This window comes from Podarcis pityusensis, assembly GCF_964106645.2.
Source record: "Podarcis pityusensis genome assembly, chromosome: 1".
NCBI classification, from domain to species: domain Eukaryota; kingdom Metazoa; phylum Chordata; class Lepidosauria; order Squamata; family Lacertidae; genus Podarcis; species Podarcis pityusensis.
In genome coordinates, this window is record NC_138028.1 from 133,430,905 (window position 1) to 133,458,830 (window position 27,926).

Below are 27,926 nucleotides of genomic sequence, written 5' to 3' on the forward strand. Positions count from 1 at the left end.
TTTGATGTACTTATTGATACATTCAGCCCTCGGGCACATCAGGCAAATAAGTGCACACCCTCTTGTTTCAAGAGCATAATAGAAATATTCAGAAGGAGATGTAATTATTTCAATTACTTCTCTGTGGTTTTGAGACGCAGTCGAGTCTCAAATTAGAAAATAATATTCACATGTTTCTTCTAATTGGTAACAGATTAGAAGTATTTTATCTTTTTAAATGATTTCCAAATGGTGCCCTGAAGAGACTGTGCAGTAGGGAAAATAACAAAAAAAAGTGTCATGGATTTTGCTAGAAGAAAAGTATCACCACAGTTTAAATTCCTGTAAAGTCCTCATTGGAAATACTTGATAAAATGTCATCATTGTAGCCTTTCCTTTTGTTTGAATCACTAGGAATAGTTTCTATCAACCAATTCTAAATGAGTTTATAGGCAATTAAACCATAACATCCTCTTTTCTCTCCCCAAGCACACTGTTTTCAAATCTCAGAAAGTACATTTACATGAAAGTAAGTTCCATGAGGAACAGTAAGACTTATTTCCAAATAAGTATGTTTAGCCAGAAATATCAGAATCCTTTATTTGAGTGTAGGGGGCAGCACTTATCCTCTGGCAATTAATGTATTTCAAGTTAGACATCAAAACTAAATCAGATCTCCCTTTTAAAAAAGTAAGAACTAACATTTTGTTTTGACCAGTTTTCACCACAACCAATTTAATTCTTCAGGTTAGCAAAAACCATATAAACTATCCTTTATTCCAATCCTATACATGTTTTCATTTTACATCGTCCATGAATTTTTCTTAGACCTCTTCTAACTAATATTAGACAGAAACATGAACCTTTACTTTGCTTTCCAGTTTGTCCTAATTAATCCCATGCAACCTCTTTAGTTTAGTCTACAACTGTCATTAAAAAATATATCAAAAGTTATAATTCACGTAAGGTGGAAGCTGCGTGGAACCTAGATTTTCAGCCTTGTTATTTAAAAGGCTTTGATGCAGTTGCACTTGGGATACTTCTCTGTTGTATAGTATTATGAGAAGAGGAAAGGCTCCATTTCTTTTCTTTCATATGTTTATGATACGCTATGTTCCAAAGCAGATCACATCAGCGACTGTTATGGTATTCTTAATGCAGTGTGATAGCTACTTCACAGAAAGAACTGCTGTAAAGCACATTGCTGATGTACATCCCTGTGATATGCCACATTACAAGGAGTCTGAGTACCTCACTTGACTACCTCTCTCTGTCTATCTTTCACCTAGCAGGGATGTATGGAGATTTATGTGTTTAAATATATGTGTGTCAGTTGTTTTTCTACTGCTTAGCTTACTAGGTACATATTTATGCAGATAAGAAAGAGATAATGGGTAGCTTATGTTTTTGATATTTCAGCTCTCTTTTTTAAAATTATGCTATTTAGGCTCACTTTTTTCCTTTTTCAGGGACAGTTGAGCTTGCATAATTCAGGTTGTATTTAGCATAATGGAGTGAAAGTGTCTCTAAAATCAAAATATTTATTAACATGGTATTTCTCAATAGAAATGTTTCTTGGGTAGGGTATGCTTTTTTGGCAGTTTTGAGTCACAACAACTTCTCTGACGTGCAGTAAAGGTCATTCAGTTAAAAAAAATAATATTTCTATTTCTTAGTATGAAAACATCATGTGCTCTGTGTTTAACCATAACATCTCTTTCCCCACAACTGGCTAAATAGCAGGGATGCCAACAGGGGCAGGCCAGTCTTGAGGCCGAAGGAGACAATTGATTTGGGCAGCTGGACAGGGCAGAATGGCACTCCTTGAGTCCCCACTTACTTGCCTCATTATTGCCTGGCCCACTCCCCTGCCTATCTCAACGGAGGGGCATGCTTTAAAAGCCCCAAATTCTTTTCAAATCTCTCTTGGCATAAGGCGGGATCCCTTCCTACCTCAACTCTTGCCACTTTGGGCTCTTAATCTCCATTAGACTGAAGATGCCACAAAGGTAAAACTAGAGGGTGGGAACCATCCTCTGTGGGTGACTTTTTAAAGCAAGAGACCATTAGATCAGATTGAATAGAGGGTATGAAGGTATGGGGGAAGCCCATTCTCTCCCTCCCCCCCCCCGACACACACAGTATAGGCTGAAAACAGAATCATTTTTCTAGGTCTTTGACTCTATCATCTATCCATCCATCCATCCATCCATCTATCTATCTATCTATCTATCTATTCTAACTTCTTGTAGTGGTTTTTTTTAAGTGACTTTAAAAGATTGTACCCCTCCCTCCTTATGCTGGTCTACGACCGTAATAAAGTGTTGTTGTTGTTTGTTGTTGTTGTAGAGCACAATCCATGCGAAGTCGAACTCCTCTGTGTCCTTTTAAGTTCAGTGGGAGGATTATATATCAATTTTTTTCTTATTGAATGCAGTGGGATCATGCTCATACAGTTTTCCCGTGTGGAATTATATCTGTTTAAGAAAATAATTGTATTGTGTGAACCAGGTATCACTTTGAGACATTAGTCTTGCTTTAACCATTCAGCTTTACTGGAGTTTCCTCCTACTGCACTTGGGCCCTGGTACATGTCGTTGAGATTATTATAAAATGACAGTTACTTTTCTTGAGTTACTCTTTTAGACTTCTGTTCCATAAGTCAGGCAGTTAGATTAAATGACTTTGAGATTAAACTACAAGTCTGATTTATGTAAACTTGATTCTGCAGAACTTTCCAAACTGTGTGTTGTGACACGTTAGTGTGTTGGCTGCAGTGTGTCAGTGTGTCGTGCGAACGCTCCCCACACACCTCCTGGGGCTGGAAAGGGGTTGGTTTAACATCCGGTTTGCTAGTAAAACTGAATTACTGTGTTGCAAAATGATGCGTGTCTAAAAAGTGTGTCACCAACATGAAAAGTTTGGAAAGCTCTGGGATACTGTGTCATTTTTCATTCAAGTTCTGCAGTAAGATTAGCATCAAGATTAGCAACAAGATAAGCTGTTTCTTGTTGAGATTTTTTGTATATCTTGAGTTTCAGGCATGTTCCTGAAATCCATTGACTCTGAAACTGCCTTAAAGCATAGCTTGCAGTGTGTATCAAAAAGTAAGATGAAAATAAAAACAGTTTTATCTGAGCTATGACTTCTGGGTGTAGCTAATTAAATAAACTTAATTTATTAAGCTTCTTACCTCCAGCAAGCAATTTTTGAAAATGTGTAATTTCTAATCTTCTAGATAGGCACAGCTGTAGCAAACAAACTTAAATATAATTGCTCCCCATACTTGTACCAAGAGGAACAGTCCTGCAGTATTAATGCTTTTTAGCAACATCCTTTCTGCATGCTTTGTATGTAATTTTACCTGTCATGTCACCTGAAGTGTAACTTGAAAGACCTAATAAGCTTAATAGGTTGGTTTTATTTAATTAATGATTATTGTTTGTTTTTAAGTCTCATAAAACACCCTGCAGGTTTGAAAACACATATAGTATTGACCGGGAGGCACAAAGAAATTTATTCCTTTTCTTCCACTTCTCAGTGCACATAAATTCTTGTATTTTGTCAGCAGGCACTGTTTAGTGGCGGGTTTCCCTACAAGCTTTCAGTAATTAGAGAATCGGCATCCATTGGTCTTTGTTTGCTGTCTGCATCCCTCTGGTTTTCAAGGAACTTGTATCCCTTGAGGGCCTATGCTCCTTTCCCCTTAGCAACGCAGGCAAAGAGGGAAGGAATGCATGCAAAGGAAGCAGCCAACTGCTAAGCACTCACTTTGCCAAAGGGTTGGGGCTTCTCCTGCAGAGACAGAGGAAGCCCCTCTGTTTACTCAGCATATTGTTCCCAGCCCTTCTTCCATGCGTCCCTTCCAGTTCCTGCTTTGCTTGAGGCAGGAAGACAGTTTTGGGAAATTCCTTGCAGCTAGCTCTTTTCTCTCTCTTCCTCTCTCGCCCTGGTCCATTTCAGTCATTACTACAAAACTGAATTTGCCTTTCCCTCTTCCCACTGTACCACCATGCAACCACACATGCCCTCTTCTTTACTTGCTCCTCCAAGCCATCTGTCTACTAAACCCCACAAACTTTCTGCCAGCATATTTCTCCTGTACATTTTTCTAGGAGTCAGAAGTATTGCAGTAAAATAAGGGTCTGGATTATGAGGCATTTCATCAAGTTGTGTTGACATGCTGCCTAGATTACTAAATTAAGACATTTTAGGATACTAAAGGGGACAGATTGATAGTTTGTGGTAGGACAAGACATATTTTTGTCTATTTATCAGTGGCTAGCAAATAAGGCCAATTACTTTCCTTTGTTTTTAGGGTACTGCTTAGCTTGTCGTACGTATTTCTGTTCTGTTGTATCAGAGCAATGGAAATCCAGAAATCTGCATGTTTTAATATTTTGTTCATATTTCTGTGTGTAATTTGCATGAAAAGAACTTTTAATTATAGTGGTTTTGCAAAGGTGGTTGTAAAGCTTCCTTCCCAGCATCATAAATTGATGTATGGAGTGACTGGATGTTTTTAGCACAGCATTAAAGCATAGTGTTCACTTAGGTACACTTTACATTTTTAGGTACTTTGTTAAATATACACATGAATTGCACATTGAGACATGGCAAAGAGATGCCACCAAGAGCATACTCCCATTCTAACACATGGGAATTCTTAATCACATGTGTTTCCTGCCTTGGCTCCCCGTCTTGCACTGGCAGGATGAAGGAAAACTACAACACAGAAATGCAACAACACGGGAGTTTTTCTAAACATTGCAGAAAAGGACAGGGAGGAAAAGCAACCCCAGGAAACCATTTTGGTCAAAAATAACATGTAGTGCTGCCCTAAAAATGTGCAGTGGCAATGCATTGAACATGTATGCAGCTGCACTTCTCAAGAATCTGTAATCATCACTACCTCCCAACATTTAGTGGTTTCTTCTGCCTATTGTGTGAAATGTATATTTAGGTACCATGTGTTGAAAAAAGCTTTTTATGGAAAGTTGTGTGAAAAACCCAACTGCTCAAAAGATCGTGAATCTAAGTCCTAATGGACATTAGATCTCGGATGGCAATTTTTTGCAATAAGCCTCCAAAGCTCCTTATTTATTATGTGACAATTCCAGTATTGCTGTATCACACAGATACAGAGTAAAAGTGGTTTGAATTTTACATTTCTATCACTGCATAAAATTTGTCCAAGGACAATGTTAGGAAAGAATTGAAAAGGACATAAGGGAAAGTTAAGAGAGACAGTGAACATTCAAAGCAGCATACCTGAATAGATGTCAAGTGAATAAATATAGAATCTTCACTTTTTTAAAAAAAAAGTGTAATATTGCATTGGAAATATGATTTGATATGTCCAGGGCATGAACTCATAACTGAATATTTATGCTCTGCCTTGCTGTGATGGCAAAGCACAGTCAAGTTTGTGAAGCAAAATGGTTGTCAGAAATGTATCTGCTGTTTGCCTCCTGTCCATTTTTCTTCCCCCTTCACTTCATCCCCACCAACGTTTTCCTGGTTTATTTGTTTTCAGATGACAATGATATGGCGCAAATGGCAGAGTAATTTAAGTAATTGGATGTTATCTTCAAGGAGCTAAATAAACGAAAGGCTTTTGTGCTATTTTTGAGTAGCCCATATGCAGAGTCGGAAGCAGGGCTCTGCTTCCATTATTTGCATTAAAAGATGCTTAGAGTTCATTGATGGTAGAGATGCATATTAAAGCCAGGAAATTGATGGTGCTGTTTCGTCAGGCTTTAATGCATCATCACTTCTCTGGCATAGAGGAGGAGGCAGCATGATTATTTGCATCCAGTTATATCAAGGCTTTGTTATAAACAAGGCTTTAAATTTCTAACAGTAACAGGTTGAAAGGAAAAGAGATTTGATTTTTACTAAGTATTGTCTGGTCTTATTAACTATATTTCTACTTTTTTCCACTTCTATATTTAGTGTTAATGGTTCCTTATTTGAATCACCGATAACTTGGAACAGTGTTATTCCAGTATTTTGAAATGTATTTTGAATCAAGTTACTGAAAGAAAGTATTACCAATTGATATGTTCTTGGATTTCCCAGGGTTGTATCAGAGCATTGCTTAATATTTTAGTGTGTTAGTCTTAACCCGTTTTTTGATCCCAGGGAAATAGATTATAAAATTTCAATTGCAATCAAATAAGACAACTAACTAGGTTGACAACTAGCTAGGTGGGGGCGGGTGTTGGCTACTGTGATTGTAACATGATGCTTTAGTGAAAGAGAAGTTTTGCATAAAAGAAAGAAAAACATTTAGAGCAGATGTTCAGTTGCACGTATCTTTCACTTCTAGGGAGAGGTTCACTATCTCTTTGCTGATTAGTTGCTCTTCCTCTCATTTCCCCTCACTCTCATACAACTGATTTATTTAAAGGTATGTCAGCACTGGCTAAAATGAAGTACTGTGCCGCCTCCTTTCTGCTTATTGCATACTGCTCTAATAATTCATTTTTTAGTTCATTAGCTAACAGGGTATGCGAACAGTGGTCCTCAAGGGGATTGGAATGAGGTTAAGTGATCTAGTGCTGACAACTCTGCTCTTGGGCTGGCCTTCCTTGGGGAAAAAGAAATCTGAACCAAAATAAGCTGTGGATCCCAGCAACAGTCTGTGATACCAGACCAACAATTTAGTGTTTGTGCTCTTTGAAGTGATTTCTAGTCTTAGCCAGGTACATTGAATCTGACATCAGCTTAAGTCATCCAATGAAAGAAAGTGAATTAAGTGAAATACAGTAAACAACACACCCACCATTCCAAACCACTATGTAGTCCAGTGCTGTCCAAGTCTTTATTTAGTCATCTTAATGTTTGCCTTGTGAGTTCCCACCCCAACTCCAAATAATTCTTTCTATATTGACTACCATTTTTCTCTCTAGGTTGACCAATTTTCAGCTCTAGCTCTGCCCATTACTGGCCTGCAGCCCTTGATGGATTATCCCCAAGAGAATGCGACCCTCAGCATAAAAAGTTGCAACCCCTACACTACTGCTCTTCTTTGTACCTTCGCCGCATCAAGCAGTTGGTCCCTTACCTTTCCCGCCCCGCCCTGGCCACAGTGATCCATGTGACGGTCACCTCCAGGCTTGACTACTGTAATTCGCTCTACGCGGGGCTGCCCTTGAAGCTGTCCCAGAAACTGCAGCGGGTCCAGAATGCAGCAGCGAGGCTCCTCACGGGGCCCCTGCCATGGGAGCATATTCACCCAGTGCTTTTCCAGCTGCACTGGCTCCCGGCGGAGTATAGGGTCAGGTTCAAGGTGCTGGTTTTGACCTTTAAAGCCCTTCAAGGCCTAGGTACCTACGGGACCACCTCTCCTGGTATGCCCCACGGAGGACCTTAAGGTCCATAAATAGCAACACCCTAGAGGTCCCGGGCCCTAAGGAAGTCAGATTAGCCTCAAACAGAGCCAGGGCCTTTTCAACACTGGCTCCCGCCTGGTGGAACGCTCTGTCTCATGAGACCAAGGCCCTGCAGGATCTGATTTCTTTCCGCAGGGCCTATAAGACAGAGTTGTTCCGCCTGGCCTTTGGCTTGGAGCCAATTTGATCACACACACACCCCTTCTTCTTTTCCTTTCTCCTCCTGCGATGAGGCTGCATTTTAATGTTTTAATGTTGTATTTTAATCTTGTTTTTTAAGTTGTATTCATTCAACTTGTTTTTATTATTGGTTGTTAGCCGCCCTGAGCCCAGCCTTTGGCTGGGGAGGGCGGGGTATAAATAAAATTTAATATTATTATTATTTGTGCCCCTCCTTTGCACCTTACTACAGGGATATGGTTGTGGCTTTTTCCTTTTCTGGCATCCTGATTTGATTGGAATGTAATCTAGAACCCATTTGGAGGTACCAGCTATCAGAGCTGGGTCAGATGCAGGTCAGCGCACAAGACACAGACTGGGAAGAGGAGGTGTTGAAAACTGAAAAGTTTACAGCTTAGTGAGGTGGGAGAGTCTGGCGTGGTAGATCACTGCCAGATTTTAATCGTGTCAGTAGATCACAGTCTCTTGGAAGTTGGATGTCCCTGATCTACATGAAGATGTGGACTGAGGTGTCACCAATATGTGAATTACACCCAGCTCCCTTTCAGCAAATCCAGTTGAGGCAGTGGGTGTTCAGAACCAGTGCATAGGTGCTGTTGTGGATTGGATGAGGGCCAATAAACTGAGGCTGAAGCCAGACAAGAGTGAAGTGCTATTACTGGGTGGTTTGTCTGATCACTGAGTGGTCAGTGGTTCAACCTGTTTGGAGGTGGTGGTGCTTCCCCTTAAATAATCTGATGTATACTTTGAGGGTGCTATTGGATTTTTCACACCCTCTTGAGCTTAAGTGGCCTTAGTAACTCAGAACACTTATTATTAGTAATAATACACCAACATAGAGGTAACCCTGCTACAATTATCCGTGTTCTGGTAACCTCCTAATTGGATTACTGCAATGCGTTATATATTATAGTCTACTATATTATAAAGCATTACTGATCATAATAGATCGGCTTCCAAAAGCAGGATTGTAATCCTGCTGCCAGCCCCACAAGCTGGGGGACAGCGGGGAGGCGCAGCACCGCCATCCCGCTGTTCCCCAACCTGGTTTGGGCTTCAGGCAGATATCCGCAAGGCGTGGGAGCCCGGTGGGAAGTCGCACCGGTCTCCCAAGGCTTGAGGAGAGCTGCCTGTTCTGGGGGCTGGGGGGGGGGAGCTCAGGCTTCCCCCGTCCCAGCCCAGTGCCTGGGGGGAAATAAAATTTTTTTTCTTTATTTCCCCCCTCCAAAACTAGGTGCGTCCTATGGGCCAGTGCGCCCTATGGGGCGAAAAATACGGTAATCCTTTACAATCATAAACAGCTTGAGGACCAGTTACTTGAAGTATCTTCTCCCATACATACCTGTGGAGACCATAAGCTCAGAGACCTTTCTCAGAGTGTCCCTACCAGATGAGCTCTGCAAGGGCCTTTACAGCTGTAGTACTCCAATTGTGAGATTCCCTACCCAGAGAGGCTCACCTGGTACATCAATTATAGTATTTTTGGATTAGATGAAGACTTTTGTATTTTCCTAGGCTTTTTAGATTTTTAATGCTTTTTGGGGGGTTCTTTGCACTATTGTTTTCAGTACCCTATTTTGTTCTGTTAAACTTTTAACAAATACCTTAGGTCTGTTTTTATACATCCTGGTTATAACTTCTTTTTGTAAAGTGCCCCAAGAGCTTTTTGCTTCTTGTTGTTTAGACATTTAGTCGTGTCCGACTCTTCGTGACCCCATGGACCAGAGCACGCCCAGCACTTCTGTCTTCCACTGCCTCCCGCAGTTTGGTCAAACTAATGCTGGTAGCTTCGAGAACACTGTCCAACCATCTCGTCCTCTGTTGTCCCCTTCTCCTTGTGCCTTCTCCTTTCCCAACATCAGAATCTTTTCCAGGGAGTCTTCTCTTCTCATGAGGTGGCCAAAGTCTTGGAGCCTCAGCTTCAGGATCTGTCCTTCCAGTGAGCACTCAGGGCTGATTTCCTTCAGAATGGATAGGTTTGATCTTCTTGCAGTCCGTGGGACTCTCAAGAGTCTCCTCCAGCACCATAATTCAAAAGCATTCATTCTTCGGTGATCAGCCTTCTTTATGGTCCAGCTCTCACTTCCATACATCACTACTGGGAAAACCATAGCTTGAACTATATATGGACCTTTGTTGGCAAGGTGATGTCTCTGCTGTCTAGGTTTTTCCAGCATTGTGTAAATGGACTTCTGCCCATTCCATGGGGCTTCACCATCCTGCCTCACCCCCCTGCAGCCCCCAAATGTGCACTGAATAGTCCCCCAACCCCCTTGAGCAAATTTTCAGAGGAGAGAGAGGAGAGGAAAATGAAGTCCCTGTTATACAAGCAGAAGTCTGTTCTACTCACACACAGACATCGTTAATTAATTTTGTTGCTTACAGACCAAGGCAGCAATTGTGTACTCACTTATGTGGAAGTGAGCTCTGTTGAAATGAGAGAGGCTTACTTCTGAGTTAGACATGCATAAGATTGAACTGCAAGTATTCCAAAATATACTGAAATGGTACCCAGTCTATTTTTTATTTTTAAAGTTTGGGAAAAAACAATAAAAATCATGTTCACAAAAAGAAATAAAAGCTTTTCACAGCTATTTGGTAGCATCCTGCTTCAGATATGTGAGGGTGGGAGAATGTCCTTTATAGATGAAATCTCTTACCTTTGTGAAGCACATTATGTGAGAAGGTTTGCATAAAAGTATTCAGGGAGGTTATGTTAAGGTCATCCTTGCTCACCATGAAGTGATGCAAAACTAATCCAGATTTACTTTGTAAATGACCTGTTTACATAAGCATTTGAAAACAGATTAAAGCTAACCTGACACTACATTACTAGAAGAAGGGTAAGCATTGCTGCAAAACCTCAAAGGACTGTTTATTTTTGTACTTGAAGAACTAAAGCCAAGGCATGACCACACTTCCTTACTTTGGGCTGAAGTGGCTTTCTGTTTAAAGAGATTACCACAATGAACAAGGATGTCTTCAAAAGTAACTTTATTTGGGATCACTTTCTGCAAGTCTACTGTAACGTTGGCAGGAACCAGATACTCCATTCTATTAGCCCGCTGCTAATTTTCCAGAATTCTGTGGTCACTGAGTATGCTCGTTCTTCATTGAGCCCATTTCCTGGTTCCCCGTCAGGATATCTTTGTAAAGACTTTTTGTAGTTTTGCAAGCCTCCAGGTTCCCCCATGCCCACCCCAAGTTCGATGGCATTTTCCTCTTGTACACTCCTGGTGTCATTTCAGCTACAGAAGCAATGGCACTCTCCCCTGAATATTGGAATCCATATATGTGATAAGTTGTAGGAGTCTGAGAGACCAGCAGTGCCCATTTCTTTCTCCCATTCAATCAGTGTTTTATATCCAAGGATGTACACTGGTGTGTGACCATGTACACAGTGCATACTATCATACATAAAGATCCTCTTGTCTGTTCTGCCAACGTGCCATCACTGGCAACTGCAAAAGTGCTGCTTCCCAGCAAGTGTATGCCCAGCAAAAGAAATCCACTTTCTTTCCCCACACCAAGCTGCACCCCTGTATAGGGTATGAAGGGGCCCCCAGTCAAATGCATTAAACTTGCCGCATTGTGTTTGTATAATCTAGGACAGCCTCCTCCAGCCTGGAGTTGCCCATATGTTTTGTACTACTCCCATTATCGCGGACCAATGGCCATACTAGTTGTGCATGATAGGAGCTGGATTCCAACATTTGGAGGGCACCTGGTTGGGGAGGGCTGATCTAGGAGAATAGCTTGTGGGAGCATTTGTGCAATTCAGAGGATGCATCTGTATTTACTGTTCTTTCTTATAAGTAGAGATGGCATTTTCTCCTGACCTCTGGTGAATTACATGGCATATATTAGCGTTGTGGTGTATTTGAACCATAAATCTACATTCTTACCATTCTGTCTTTCTTACTTGTGGCCCAGATGTCCTAGAAAGTGGAATAAATAGCGTATTTCCACAGTATACAACTGTTCTCTTGCTATTTTTATCCAAAAGAAAATAAAAATCAGAATTTCAAGTGTCTGGGGTTTTTTTTTTTTTAAATAAAAAACCCCGCTAACATTAAAAATGCCCTCATTTCAACCCAACTATTAGATTGTCCAGATTATCTGCAAAACTAGGCATGTGTTAGAACAAACTTAACACAAGGATGGATCTGTAGGAGATGCATGATCTAATATTGAATGATATGTTTGTTTGCTTCCCTAGGGAAGAAAAAGAGCACTGGATCCGAGCAAAATATGAGCAGAAGCTCTTCCTTGCTTCACTGCAGTGCTCAGAGTTTTCCTTAGGCCAGTACCTGCTAAGAGCAACTGCGGAGGAAGATTTGCGAACAGTCATCCTGCTTCTTGCTCATGGGACACGAGAAGAAGTCAATGAAACCTGTGGAGATGGAGATGGGCGTTCGGCCTTACATATAGCATCCCGGAAAGGAAATGTAGTGTTGGTGCAACTGTTAATTTGGGTGAGTATGTGCTACATGAATTTGAGAGAGTAGCCCTGCATTAATGGGTGTGTTTGAATTGTCACTTTGGTTTATCCAGGCCATATATTACAGCTTATGTGTTTGATTTGATACAAGTGTTTGGAGTGTTGTGGTGGTATATATGCATTAGGGGAAATAGAAGTGGAACAGTTAATGGGCAAAACAACTGGCCATTCTGCACATTCACCAGGCCACATGGAGAATGTGCACATAATCTACCCATGAAGAGGAAACTCTGCATGTAATCTGCTTGCAGGAGACTCATGTGGCCAGAAAACAGAGAAGAGTATTGATCAATTAAAAACTTGGAACAGAATTCACCTTCTCAGACATTAAAAAGAAAAGGGGAATTGTAATGTATACAAACCCTAAAATAGAGGCAAAACAAATCTTTAAGGATGAAGAAGGTAGATTATTGGGAATACAATTAAGGAATGGAAAAGAAAAAATATTTGTGATAGGAATTTATGCCCCAAACGGGAATAAAACACTCGGGTTACATACGCTTCAGGTTATATGTGCTTCAGGTTACAGACTCCGCTAACCCAGAAACAGTACCTCAGGTTAATAACTTTGCTTCAGGATGAGAACAGAAATCGGGCAGCAGCGGCAGCAGGAGGCCCCATTAGCTAAAGTGGTCTTCAGGTTAAGAACGGACATCCGGAACAAATTAAGTCCTTAACCCGAGGTACCATTGTACTTTAAATCAGTGGAAGAAAAATTATTAGAATATATAAATGAAGAAATTACCCTACTAGGAGAGGTGTTACCTCAGTGGAATTAGATCGAACAGAGAGAAAGAGGGAAGACTCCCACACACATTTTTTCAAATGGTGGACAACCTAAATTTAAAAGATGCGTGGAGACCCAGACATCCAAAGGAAAAACAATACACACATTATTTAGAGGCTAGACAATCAGCAGGAAGAATAGATGGAATATGGACATCAATTAATTTAATTTTGAAGATTAAAAAAAATAGAAATACAACGCAAATCAATAACAGACCACAATTCAATTACGTTAGAATTAAAAAATAACAGACAAATAAAAAGAAGATGGAGAATGAATGAAAAAATTCTAAATGATGAAAACTTTTTGAACAAAGCACAACTTCTTAAGGAATTTATCCGAATAAACATGGCACATGAAACAGTCATCAGGGTGATATGGGACTCATGCAAGGCCTATATAAGAGAACTTTATATCCCACAAAATATGATACAAAGAAGAAGCAGAGAAGGGGAAATGGGTCAAATTAGAAATGAAATAGAAGAGAATGAAAAAATATTAGCCAAACATCCAAAGAATGTGAGTGCAAGCCAAAAAATTAAACTTTTGCAAAATCAATTGTCTACTAAATTATGAAATAGAAAACAATATTAAATGGATGAAACAGAGGAAAATGCACACATATTTGACTTAGAGGGATTCAACAACAGGTACAGATGGCACACCTGTTTAGTTTATAATAAGACAAATGTACATCAATGATTTTCAAATTATATAATCAGAAATTCTTTATTTAAAATTTGGAGGAAGTATCAAAATTTATTCGAGCCAAAGATTCCATGGTGGGCCGCACCATTAGAGGCAATTTCGATAAAAAAGAAAAATATGGATACAAATTGGGCAACATATAAACAATTATTAAAAGAAGAACAAGGACAGTTAGAATCGAAATCTTATGAAGAAATTTCCCACCATTGTACGAGCTGGTTACAATATTATCAATTAAATGATATATTTAAAGCAGACAAAAATGGATTCCAAAAAGAAGAATCAAAATTTCAATTAGAATTCAATTAGAAATGACGGCAGCAATCAGATTACAATCTAATCAAAATTTAAAGAAAGAATGGGAATGTGTAGAGGAATACATGGCAAAACAATGTTCCAAAAGTAATTTGTTGATATGTTTAAACTGAAACCCACGAAGTTAAGAGGAACAAAGTATAAGATCTTATGGTTAATAGTATTAATATATTGCTCAAACACAATTTTAAGATACTGTATTAAATTTAATGATGCCAAACACAGGAGGAGGGAAGTCACAGGGAATTAAGAGGGTGAAAATGAAAATGAAAAACAATATTTTGATATATGTTTATAGAAGGTAATGTAAAAATGCCAACGTTGGTTTATTTTATTTTTTACTTTGTTTATATCACTGTTGTGTTGTATTATTGCAAGAATCAAATAATTTTAGAAGAAGAGGAAACTGCACGTTTCTGAATCCATCTACAGGCCTTGGGGATTGTATATATATTAATTTTGTACATTCTGCAGTTATTATGCATAATTTACAAGATGTACATTCCCTAACATTCCCCTAGCATGTATATATTCCAACCTGGTGCAAAAGTCTTATGAATGCTGGCAGCTCAGAATCAGTGTACAGTGTGTATCCCTTAAAATGTGTATATAGTTTAAAAGAGCTTGCTTAATTTAAAAATGCTCTTCCTTGAAAGTTGACGAGCGCATCTAGGGGCAGCATGCATGAAGCTCACTTCTCCATGAGTGAGGAAGGAGTGCTGCTGACCTCGGCTATGGTAGCTGGATGCACAACAGAAAGCTGTTCAGATTTAAAACTAGGTAATGAGATTTATTTATTTAAGGCGTTTCTGCCGGCTACTGCTCCTAAATGCTGCATGTTCTTTCCACAGTACGGTGCTGACGTTATGGCCCGCGATGCCCATGGAAACGGTGCTTTGGCCTATGCCAGGCAAGCCACCAGCCAAGAGTGCATTGAGATTCTCCTGCAGTACGGCTGCCCAGATGAGCGTTTTGTCCTAAGTGTTCACCCGTTATAAATGGGGATTGCCATAATAGGAACAACAGCAGTGCGAAACCGATTAGAGCAGATGAGGATGGTTCAGGCAGTTACCGACAAGAGGCACAAACCAGGACATACCGTATGTTCCGGCACATTAGGCGACTGGGCGTATAAGACGACCCCCCAACTTTTGCTGTTAAATTATAGAGTTTGGTCTCCTGCCAAGTACCACCAGGGGCAGAGCGTGCACCCCTGCGCTGCCTCTGCCATTGCAGCAGCAGCAGCCCGAGGCGAGGCATTTGGTGGGCGGAACAAACCGAAACCCGCCACCTGGAGGGAGGGAGGCCTCCGGGAAAAGGCCATGAGCGGCCGCTTCAGAGGCTGCGTCCCCTTAGTGTTCTTCTGTGACCCCACTTTATCCCAATTTATCACGGAAAAACACTAAGGGGACGCAGCGCGAGGCCCCGCCTCTTCCGTACTGGCAGTGTGTGTTCGTTGGCCGCCTCACCACGGAAAGTCCTTCCGAGCGCGGCGCTCGCCCGCCCGCCTGCTGCTGCGGTCGTGGGAGTCGGAGCCGGCCTCCGCCGTGGCTTCACTCAGCTTGTAGGCACCATGAAGAGCCTGCCGTGGCGAGGTGGTGCGCGGCTTCGACCGGGGCTCCAAAGAGCTGGGCATCCCCACAGGTGAGGGTGGTGGAGGCCGAGGCGGCCGCTCATGGCCTTTTCCCGGAGGGAGGGAGGGAGCTGGGCCAGGCCGGGCCTCCCTCCCTCCAGGTGGTGGGTTTCGGTTTCGTTCCGCCCACCAAATGCTTTGCCTCGGGCTGCTGCTGCTGCAATGGCAGAGGCAGCGGAGGGGTGCACTCTCTGCCCCTGGCGGCACTTGGTAGGCGACCAAACTCTTATAATTTAACAGCAAAAGTTGGGGGGTCGTCTTATACGCCCAGTCGCCTAATGCGCCGGAACATACGGTATGTCCTGGTTTGTGCCCCTTGTCAGTAACTGCCTGAACCATCCTCATCTGCTCTAATCCAGGTTTATGGTGCTGAAGGGGAGCCAGGGGGTTGCTGTGGGTCTCCTAATAACTAAATAATATCGTAGTAATCTTGTACTCACAACATATTAGTAGTGTCAGAAAACAAGAGCCAGTATTTTCAGATGATGGTGGGCATCCTTGCACTGCTGTTGTTCCTATTATGCCTACTCCTAATTTATCACGGAAGAACACTAAGGGGACGCAGCCTCCTGTGACGCAGCGTGAGGCCCCGCCTCCTCCGTACTGGCACAGCACATGTTCGTTGGCCACCTCACCGCGGAAAGTCCTTCCGAGCGTGGCGCTCGCCCACCTGCTGCTGCTGCTGCCGTTGTGGGAGCTGGATCCGGCCTCCGCCGTGGCCACGTGGGGCTTCGCTTGGCTCGCGGGCGCCATGAAGAGCCTGCCGTAGCGAGGTGGTGCGCGGCTTTGGCCGGGGCTACAAGGAGCTGGGCATCCCCACAGGTGAGGGCAGTGGAGGCTGAGGCGGCCGCTCATGGCCTTTTGCCGGAGGGAGGGAGAGGGCTGGGCCGGGCCTCCCTCCCTCCAAGTGGTGGGTTTCGGTTTTGTTCCACCCACCAAACGCCTCACCTTGGGCTGCTGCTGCTGCGACAGCAGGGGTGCGCGCTCTGCCCCTGGCGGCGCTTGGCGGGCAGCCAAACTCTATAATTTAACTGCAAAATTTGGGGGGTCGTCTTATACGCCCAGTCGCCTAATACGCCGGAACATACAGTATGTCCTGGTTTGTGCCCCTTGTCAGTAACTGGTGCTGAAGGGGAGCCAGGGGGTTGCCATCTCCTAATAACTAAATATATCGTAATAATCTTGTACTCATAACATATTAGTAATGTCAGAAAACAAGAACCAGTATTTTCAGATGATGGTGGGCATCCTTTTCTTTCTCCCAAGGTTAACCAGACGAGAAAAAGGAAAGCATGTAATTCAACTACCAACACAAAAACTTCAGATATGAATCGAGTGCTCTAAATAACTACTTCACCCTAATATTCTATCAACCACACCCGAACAAAAGTTACTTTCACACCTGAAGAAACTAGAATACATGAAAGAAGAGTAGGGGGAAATTTAAGGGAACAATTGCCTCAACCATCACTTTCAATTTTTAAACTCCCTGCTCAGTGTGCTCCTCAGCAACACTTATATACAAATGCTATACAAGTGGAAGTAAAACCTGAAATTTAATTATTCAAACACCTGACTGCAGAAGAGCAGCTTGTCATTCCTAGAGTCAAATGCCGCTATCTGGCTGAAAGTCACAATGCTAAAATCAGAACTTCACTTGATACTGAAAGAACAACTCCTGCCTCATAAGCTCACTGTTCCTCTTGCATTTCCTTCCCTGCCACTTTCTTGGATAAAAGTGCCAGGCATTGAATCAAAATATATTAAATCACAGGGACAACAGATCTGACTATTCCATATTTGCATGTGGCATAAGTGGAGTGTGACATGTTTGTTATGAGTACAGGATTATAATGATATATTTAGTTGTTTTTAAAGAGGAAAACCATGCACTCACCCTTTTCAAGGATTCTCCATGATGCTCAAAGCATCTTGTTTTATTTAGGCCAAGCCAGATACAGTGGAAAAGATGTGGTGTGTCTCCCAATGCTTTCTATTTTCACTTTAATGTAACTATGGTATGGGGTGTGTCCCCAGATTTAGAGAAGCGACAGGAAAAGGGTGTTTTAACTCTTTCCCCACTGATCATTTGCCTGCTAAATACTTTTAGCTGCTTAGATACTTTGTTCACGTATCTTTTTCCCCCTCAGAGAGAAAAGCAGATGGGGAGAGATATTATGATTGGGAAAATGGCCTGTGGGAAAATAGTTAAGTACTGCCCTCCCCACAGTAGCTCTATCATATTCTGAGCCCCCTGCAGCAGCAGTACAGTAAAAACAAAACCCATTAGGAGACATTCTTTATGTCACATCTAGCTCACCCTGTACAATCCTGCTCCTGTCAGGACTGGCTTGTATTAACCAGACACTCGTATATATAGTACTATCTACATCTCTTTCGTTATCCACACAGCACCCATTTTTCTGTGGAACTATTTACATTAGACAATTTATACTTGTGAAGACCCACTTCATGTACTTTCAGATTTGTGCATATAAAATAGGCACATAGATGTACATTATTGTATACATGAACATCTGTCTATGGAAACCTGATTTATGCTGTAAAATTACATAGAGGTATTTGCAGTATATAAAGCCACATTTGATGAATTGTGCAAAAACAACAAAGTCTTGTGGTGCCTTAAAGGTGCCACCAATTATATTCAAACTTTGTTCTGACTTTTCTGAGCCATTTTCTCCAGCGTGATGAATGCCCAATGTTTATCCTTTGCATTTGTGAAAGACCACAAGGGGTGTGCGTGTGCAAGAAGTGACACACGATACCTGCAGGTGCACACAATGAAATGAAGTGTTTAATTCATTAACGGAGTGATGCTCCGCAAGTCAGGTTGTTTTTCCTGCAACAGCATTGCTTAAATCCAGTCACTGCTCCTCCTCCCCCTCCCCGGTGAAATGTTGTAGACATGTAGACATTGCTTTCACAGCTGAAGCCCATGAGTCTGTAAAATAGCCCTTCTTTTCTCCTCAGTTCTCAGTTTCTCCAGAGAGGGCGGGAATTGCCTGGCTACTGTAAAAAGACAAGAAGGAGAAAAGAGGACTGCAGAAACCATTTGTTTTAATAAAAAGAACTCAAAGGATGAAACTGTAGATGGGAGGGGAAGACAAAGAGAGGTCATGGATTCACTAATGATAGCACATGACATGGGACCATTGACTGGGTGTCTTGAGGCAAGGCTCTCAAGGCAAGTACTGCATGAGAGCTACTGGAGGGAAACAACAGGTGAAATGTTGTAGACATTGCTTAATGCCACCAGCATTGATTTCTGGAAGACTTCTACTCTGAAAGTGGTGTGGAGATACCCCTGTTGAGACTATGTCTTCCATGGAGAAGTAGTTGTGGCGTTCACACAGGGTCCCCGGACGTTTCACCGTCTATTGATCCCTGTGCCACCACTTTATTTCTCACTGCCACCCCCCAGGCCCTACCTGGTACAATACTGAGTCCAGTCAGGGTTAAATTGGAACATAAACTTTTGTTTATTTATTGCAGTTTAACAAGCGTGTCGTTTCATAAACGGTATCGGTCAATTACAATCATGGGGTGCCTATCCAGACCTATAACTTCCACTACCTGCTCTCACTCACTAAACCACCTCTCAGATATTTACTTGTCTTCCTAGCTCCTAACTGTTCCTGACTCAGCTTATTTTGCTACACTAACTCCACCTACCCCCAGACTTTATCCCAATTCACTCCCACTCCAACCAACCTCCCAACAAACTCTCCTCTTCACCCCTCCCAGAGCTGGTTTTATAGTCCCTCTGCCTCCACCCCCCTGGATTCTGATTGGGTAACCTGTTTAACTATTTCACCTCCAGCGCTCTCATAAGTTAACGTCACAGTAGTCCAGGTGGAGCAGTGAAATACTATGATCCTTCCCCCCAGAAAGGATGGGTGGCTGTAGGTAGAACCCAGAGGAATTAGCAGATGACGGAGCTTCATTAATGTGAACATGTTTAACATTCATACAATTCACCTCTACCAAACTGAACTTTTGGATTTCATTCCCTTTTCTGAAGAGCTTGACAGCATAAATCAGAATCAAGCACAAAGTTTGTCAGGTCTGAAGCTCCTATGATGGTATGCGTCAAATCAGTTATCAGTTATTTAGATTGTGTATTGTGTCTTTTGGTTATGTGTATGTAAAAGATTCTATTCGAATTTTTAAATGTTCATAAGTATGCATTGATTTTTTTTTTCTAAGGCAAAAATACTTCTGTTAATTTATAAACTATAATTGATGTGAAATAATGTGCAGATATTTAGGATCTAAGGGATCACAGATTGTAGTAACAGATCTTGAAAACACTCCAGACAAAGAAATATTATTTCCTTTGATGAAAAGCATATCTGTCTAAGATGCTGGCACATGTTAACAGAAAAGGTGTTGGGAAATACGGTTTGGAAAGGCAGACCATTGTCTTCCAGAAGCACAAACGTATTTCACTGTATGCTTCCTGAATATGTTGTGGAGGGTGCTTGGGAGCTTGGGAGTACAAATCATTATAAAGATTAACCATTTGTTAAGCAGTATTCAAAAGAAGAAGAGTTGTAGTTTAAAAATTAATTACTTCACCCAATTGTTTGTGCCAAAATATATTTATAGTACAAACCTTATAATCACTGTACAATTCATCATAAAGTAGTATAAACCAAAACAATCTTGGACTACTGAAGCAAAAGGGCACATGACCTCATTCCCACACCCTTTCTGGTGAAAGAAAGAAAAATGGCAGAGGTTTGATGATGAAATTTGGCAAATGTAATTGTAATTGTTTTCTTCACAAAAAGCAAAACAAAAACAAATGATCACATTTTTGGTCCTTTACATGAGCACTCTCAAAGAGTTACAGCTAAAATGAATAAACATGGATTTACAAAACAGTAGTTATAAATCCCATGAGCAAAATCTGTGCTTGACATTTATTATGTCCACATTTAATTTTCCTAATCACTTTTAATAGGTTAAAGCAAACTTGCCCTCCAAATGGAGGTCAATGTGGGCCACAGACCTCATTGCTACATCATGCTGTTCAGTATCGGTTTTAAGGGATTTAAGGGAATATTAATTTTAGATAATATAAGGAATCCAGTCTTTTAAAGTCCTTCCCCCATTTTATGGTAAGTTTATTCTTCCGTGATGCAATCTTCAGTGGAAATCTATGCCTTTAGTTAAAGAGATGAAGAAGCAGAAGAGACAAGTTAAACAGAATTTTAATTATCCAGCAATGCCATTACTTGTATGATGATGATGATTTCAGTTTATACACTGCCCTATACCCGGAGGTCTCAGGGCAGTTCACAAACAAGAGCACAACATACAAAATCAAACCGAAAGCAGTAACCCAACCCCCCCCCCCCAAAGACACAATATACAATCTAAATAATCTAGGGTGAAACTCAACACATTTATATTGGTGAAAGTGACACAATGTATTTCTCACAATGGAAAAAATTAGCCTTTTATGTAGTTATTCTCATAAATGAGCTTGAAATATTTTTTCCTTAGCGGTATTCATTAATCCTTTTTGCATTTCATAGCTATTCTTATTTATTTTTTCCATTTTGTTTTTACACCAAGGAGGCTGCAGTCAAATAATACTCAGCAACTGATTTCCTCTCTTTGGACTGAAAAATTAAACAGATACTAAATTATGACAGTGAATTTAGAAAGGAGGGCTCCAAGGGCTTGAAAGAACATGTCTGAGATAATATGATGCTTCTAAGAATATTGCAATCACATCCAAGCAATCACCGAAGCGTGCCATGTAACTACCTCCTCAGCTAATATGCTTTTTTCTCCGTGATGACTAATCATGTTCTATTAAACAGCAGTAATGCTGGAAGAACTCAACTATACAAGTGTAATGAAGCCAGTATTCTCCCTGGACAGATTAGCTACAACTGATTTGACACATACCATCATAGGAGCTTCAGACCTGACAAACTCTGTGCTTGCTTCTGATTTATGCCGTCAAGCTCTTCAGAAAAGGGAATGAAATCCAAATGTTCAGTTTGGTAGAGGTGAATTGTACTGATGTGCTTAACTGTCAGTTAAGGAAAGTTGCAATTTCTTCTCATCTTCCCCCTCTTGTATATTACTGCATGTTCCTTCTGAATTTGAAAATATGTGGGTTAATGTATATAGTATTTGTATATCTGTGAGTTCAGTGCATCTTGTTCTGCTTATCCCCTGCGAGCAGAGGATCCCGGCATTGGTTCAAAATGTGACTATTCTCTATAGCAAACATACTTGCCGTCCTGTGCAAATGCTAGCAAAAGAGAAATCACTGGAGTTCACATTGGCCTGAGATCACCTACCGCTGTTTGGCTTACACCAAAGCTCAAAAAATCCTTTTTACGCCTTACAGTTTTTATACTATTATGAACAAACTGCACATGTAAATGTACGGAGTGTTAACATCTTAATGTGTATACTCCTAGGGGAAGGGAAAAGAAGAAGTGGTTATGGATAGCATTAAAATACATATGCTAATAAACATATTAGATCAAAGGTTCCCTAGACCATGAAACTGATGCAAAAATATAAATATAAGCTTCCCTTTCTTTCCAAAAGGAGGCTAAGATGGGGATGGAGACTTGAGGGTTCCTAACAGGGATGCTTAGGAGATATGCATTCAGAGAACTTCAAATTGCCACACAATCTCTTAAAGAGCTGACACTGCCAGTAGGTCAAGGAAAGCTGTGTTAGTCCAAACACAATTATGCCTATGCTTTAGCTACATGAAAGGTTAACACTCTGGGCTTGTAGAATCTGTCACATTTTCTATGATACTTCTTCTTCTTAAAGGTATCACTTCAAATATTCTCCCTTAAAACAAACAAACAAGTATAATTTCACAATGAAAATACATATGCATGGTGGAATGCAGTGAGCTGCTATGCTGATCTTTCACTTAAACAGGTCTTTAAAAATAGTTTAATGGGGGGGATAAATGAAAGTGCATTGCTGTTCAAGTGGTTAGCATTTTAAAATATATTGTCTGGGATCTGATTTTCAAAATGTGTTAAAAAAACTACCACGGGGATGGGGCATCCAATTGTTCATGAGAACTACTGACATTCAGGACAATTGGATATGAGCTATAATATCACATGACACACCAGCCCCTTCATTGTGGTAATGCCCAAGAGTACCCCAAATGAGGTCAACAAAAAGTACTTAGTTTTTGTACCACTAAATTGTATTTTGTCAAGCCTTATTTTAGTAAACTGTCAGGAAGAAAGCTTAGGAAATTGTCCCTTGCCCAACCAAGGAGGGTGTCACAGCGCCTCCCCTAAAAGACCAGAGAGTCTGCAACCCCAGGTTCCGATGAACATGGCAGTGATGAAGGGAAGGCATCAGCCGATTGCTAGTGTCAAATAAGTAGTGTTATGGAAGTCACATTAAAACTAGTATCTGCCTGAACATCTTCAAAGCCACAAATGTGGACTCATGCTGCGAAATTCCCATGGCTCTTTTATTTCTTTTAAATACTCACAGAGCTGAATAAATGAAAACAGAAAACCAATTCAACTCAAGAAGCATTGTTGCACAAAGACTGTAGTTTGTGCCTGTGAGGCTTCTCTCGGCTCAAGTTACCAGACAACGTTACAAAAGTATTTCTTCTGGTCTTCTCAGCACAAATTCAGTTCTGTGCTTTATTTTCTCCAGTTATTTTCCCCTTCAATGGAAAATACAGTAACAAAGAAATAAAATATCACAGGAGTGTTAAATGCAGATAAATGTATATTTTCTTGTTGCATGTAAAGGATTTTTCACTGGTATCTCTCTCAGGCAGTTTCAACATTCATTCCTTCTCTACAAGATACCCTTTTTCCTACTCGTGCCTCGCAATTCAAAACCACAGAACCCACAAAGGAGACAAAAGCTAAAAACAATTCAGTGCTACCAAAACATTGAACCTGTAATTGTTATCTAATATCCTTCCCAGAAGTCAGCCATTCCACGAGATCCATTCTGGAGGACAAGAAGCTATGTTCGGACCCTGATTCTTGCATACTTTGCTTCTGGCTCCCAGGCACCCTCCACAACATTTTCAGGAAGCATACAGTGAAAGACGTTTGTGAGTTGAGGACTCTAACCCGCTTAGTGGAGAAATAATGGACACAGGCACAAGTATTTTAGGTTAATGGGCTGAAAAAGGCCACAACTTTTATTGGTTACAGCATATGAACGGTATTGGCTTAGGCACTGGATCAAACAACCTATATCCAACCCCACCCACGCAGCGGGGGTCATTTGAAGGTTAACAACCGGTGGGAGGAGCTTGTTGGTGCAAATACAACTGGAAGCTTCCCCTGATGTCACCGGGGGTCGTGCCATGGCCCTAGCCACCAGCAGGGCATCGGACAGGATCCACGACCACTGGATTCCTATAATGGAATACCCAAAATGGGGCAGGGCCACACCCTGCCCCCCAACACATATTCCAATGCCTAACCGCCAAAACCGGAAAAGTTGTGACGAATTGCTACGAGGGAGGTGAAAAACCAAGAGGCTGGTGCCAATCTAGCCAAATGGACAAAAACTCTTACCTGGCCCCCTGGGCAACCAGGGCGACCAACCAAGGTCCATAGCAAGGTCAAGAGCACAAACCTAGCCTAAAGGGCGGGCAGGTGATCCGACGTCTTCCAGCAAGCAGAATGAGGCTGGGAGGCTGCCGCAGCCGCTTGAATGCAGGTAAACCCCGCCCCCAGGCCAACCCTATTGGCTGGCCTGCCGCAGGGCGGGGTGGCAGCCGGGGAGATGATGCAGGGGGCCAAACATTGCCCCCTTCTGACACGGGAACGGTTCCCGCTCACAACACCTCCCATCGGGGAAGAGGAGGGGCTTTGTGCTTCTGGAAGCAGCTGTGAAAGCAATGTCTACAACATTTTACCGGGGGGGAGAGCAATGACTGGATTTAAGTGATGCTGTTGCAGGAAAAGCAACCTGACTTGCGGAGCATCACTCCGTCTTCACAAGTATAAATTGTCTAATGTAAATAGTTCCACAGAAATATGGGTGCTGCGTGGATAAAGAAAGAGATGTAGATAGTACTATATATACGAGTGGTTAATACACGCCAGTCCTGCATAGGAGCAGGATTGTACAGGCTGGGCTAGATGTGACTTAAAGAATGTCTCCTAATGGGTTTTTTTTTTACTGTAATGCTGCTGCAGGGGGCTCAGAATGTGTGCTGTGTCTTAAGAGTTACAGGGAGGGGGGAGGGTTGCCAAGCCCCTTTTCGGAAATACATGTCCTGGTTTGTGCACCTTGTTGGTAACTGCCTGAACCATCCTTATCTGCTCTAATCCAGGTTTACGGTGCTGAAGGGGAGCCAGGGGGTTTGCCGTCTCCTGTTCCAAATCTCCAGCCTCTGTCCTGCCCTCTGGGGATTATTGGGCTACTGTTTTTGGGATGTTCCTCGTCTCCTTAAAAATATATATATATCCTTCACTGATACGATGTAGCTGATTTTTCACCTTTGTTGTTTCTAAGCTGTTTTATTATTGTAAGAGAGGTAGAATAAGAAATATTGAATGAACGGGTGATTTTATAAAGCATTCAGATTTCTTGCCAGAGCTTCGTCTTTTGTTATGTTTTCTTCAAATTCACAAAAGGTGTGAACATGCTTTCCTGACATTGACATAATGCTTATTGGCTTCTCTGGAACTTAAAGCACATGTTTACATGCTTTTGAGATTCAAGACTTTGCTCTAGCATCAGACCCACAATATAGCTCTTGGACCTCAGTGTCCAGGCTGAACAATGGGGGTGGGGAGCATGGTTGCAGGATTTTTTCTATAGAAGATACATTGTTCCAAAATTTGTGGTGGTGATTTAGCTCTCATAGTGCATCAAATGTTATTTGATCCCATTTTCCCAAACTACCTACATTTCCTTTTGTAGCATCAGTTATGTAATTCCTACTGGCATGGGAGGAAGGGGAGTGGGTGAATTCACGACTTGAGGCAGCCAATACTTAGCCAATGGCTGGTTTTAGTTTCTTTCTTTCTGTAAATAATGTATAAATGATGACACAGCAGTGTGGAAATTTTAAAAAGTTGGGTTTTTAAAGATTTTTTTATTATTACCTCATTCAGCAAATTTGTTTTACAATGACTCCATGAAACTTTATTTATATTGTTTGTATGATTATTAAACATATTGATACATTTCACTTTGCTTGTTGTTTCATATGATCTTGTTCGATTAAATATCAATTTGTATTATGTTTCCCTCTCGCTTTCTCCATCCCTTTTTAGTGTGTCAGCTGTACAGTATTCTGAATTTTAAAAATGTTGTAAAGTAATGCAAAGAGAGAGACTGCTACATTGGATATGTCTCTTTCTAATAAATATAAGAAAATACCCTTGTTTGCCTGTAGTTGTTGTTCTTTCACATCTTTCCACAAAGGCAACTGCTGAGATTTCTCTCGTTACTAAAGGTACAGAACATTTCCCCCCTAAATAAATAAATACTTGTAAAATTCATTGAGTGATAGAGCCCAGTATTGGCTATCGTCAGTGTCTTTCTAAGTGCAGCTTAGATGCTTTTCAACTGGACATCCCAAGGATTGAGCCTGCAACCTTGTTCGTGCAAACCATGTCACCTGTTTATGGCCTCTCCTTTCCATTTATGTTGATAGCTGAATTCTACACTTGTACAGCTTCTGTCAAATATATAAGCACTTACTGTAAATGTTGATGAATGCATTTTTTTTTCATTAACATATATATTGTAATACCTATTAGTTTGACTCCACAGTCAGTATATGGACAAGATTATCAACAAATTGTAGCTAATATTAAATTGAACGTTACTGCTTTAAAAATTATTGAGATCATATATGTGAAGTCCCTTTTTCATCACTTTAAAATGCACTGCACATTATAGGGCTGTGGTGAATGAGCATGTAATTTGACCAATTTCCTTTTTTAAAAAATAGGGAAGATCAGAAAACGGTCACTAAAATGCTTGCACATTCACTCTAGGTCAAAAATCATAGAAATTGTAAGGTAAGGCACCTCCTTAATGCCCATGCCATGTAAGCAGTCAACATTTTCCACATTATCACCTCACGCACTTGCTGACAAATTTAAGCTTCATGCACCCAGACTTTCTCCTGCAATTTTAACCTCAAACATCTTCCCCTGCAGGTTTCAGGAAAAGTGAAGTTATAAGCATCTTAATTCCTCTCTTTAACTAGATTGTGAACCTGACAGCAGGGTCTGCCTTTTTTTATTATTCTTACACCCTGCCTAGTTGATATATTTTATACATTGTTGTTCTTACTGTTATTCTCTCTTTCGTATCCTCATACGGAAACCCATTTTCCATCATCCTGATTTGGCTAAGTTAAAGGAAAGGAAGGAATATCCTTTGGAGTTGACCCGATCAAGTGCTCATTTCAGTGCAGTAGAAAGATTTGTAATCTCTGTGTGACAGATCTAGGTGAGAGATACAGGTTGTGCTTCCTCACTCTCCTCTCCCTTTGTTGCAAACTCTCTAAAGGCTGTTTACTGAGGGCTGGTAAAGCAAATTGAGAGATGCCTTTCATTTCAACAGCTCTCTCCTGCCCCAAATCCCACCTCCACATACCCTTGCAAACATTCTCAGCTGGTGGCACTCACAGATCCCCAGGAAGAAAAGAAAATGTATGCTACAAGGCAGCAGAGTCAAAAGAAAGAAAGAAATGAAGACAAGTGGAAGCAGTGCTGCTATTGGAAATAGGAGAGCCCCTTGTTTTTAGGGTGAGATAGCAATTACTTTTAGAGACCCACCTCTTGGCTGTGCTGTGCGGTGCCTCTCTATGTTTTGACCAGACCCACAAAAGAGCAAATCAGGGCAGGGCACTGAAGGGGAGCTCTTGGCAAGTCTCTTCCCTAGTTGAGTGGCCAAAGGTCTGGTCTTTCCTGGAATCTACTAGTATTGACTCCCATTCAGAGCCCTTCACTTATGCCCATCTGGTTTCACCATTCACCTTTTGTCATTTTTCATCTGACACCTATTAAAGGGAGGAGGGGCTCTGTGCAAAGGGATCAGAATACACTGCATAGCCTGATCCTTAATGCTTGGAGGAGGAGCATAAAATCTTGCTCATTGGTTTAAAGAAAAATAATTTGTTTCACTCACTGATCAATTTGCTGCACAGATTATGAATACAGTGGTACCTTGGGTTACAAACACTTCAGGTTACATACGCTTCAGGTTACAGACTCTCCTAATCCAGAAATAATACCTCGGGTTAAGAACTTTGCTTCAGGATGAGAACAGAAATCGCGTGGCAGCAGCAGGAGGCCCCATTAGCTAAAGTGGTGCTTCAGGTTAAGAACAGTTTCAGGTTAAGAATGGACCTCCGGAACGAATTAAGTACGTAACCAGAGGTACCACTAT

At 41.3% G+C, this 27,926-nt stretch overlaps 1 protein-coding gene and 1 long non-coding RNA gene across 5 annotated transcripts in view; both read left to right on the forward strand.

Moving 5' to 3' along the window:
- Window positions 1-15,153, forward strand: part of AGAP1 (ArfGAP with GTPase domain, ankyrin repeat and PH domain 1) — a 320,069-nt gene extending 304,916 nt beyond the window's left edge. For 2 of the 4 annotated variants that reach the window (XM_081016056.1, XM_081016057.1), the window contains 2 exons: window positions 11,776-12,031; window positions 14,719-15,149. In XM_081016056.1, the coding sequence (XP_080872182.1) occupies window positions 11,776-12,031; window positions 14,719-14,865 (403 nt within the window). In that variant the 3' untranslated portion in view covers window positions 14,866-15,149. Of the gene's footprint in view, window positions 1-11,775; window positions 12,032-14,718 lie in introns of all 4 variants that reach the window. The other 2 variants (XM_081016058.1, XM_081016055.1) reach the window with 2 other exon arrangements.
- A 26-nt stretch (window positions 15,154-15,179) lies between these two features.
- LOC308484787 lies at window positions 15,180-25,900 on the forward strand. The gene is made up of 2 exons (XR_013990120.1): window positions 15,180-16,322; window positions 24,847-25,900. It is a non-coding gene; the product is annotated as an uncharacterized lncRNA (long non-coding RNA).
- Window positions 25,901-27,926: the final 2,026 nt, after the last annotated feature.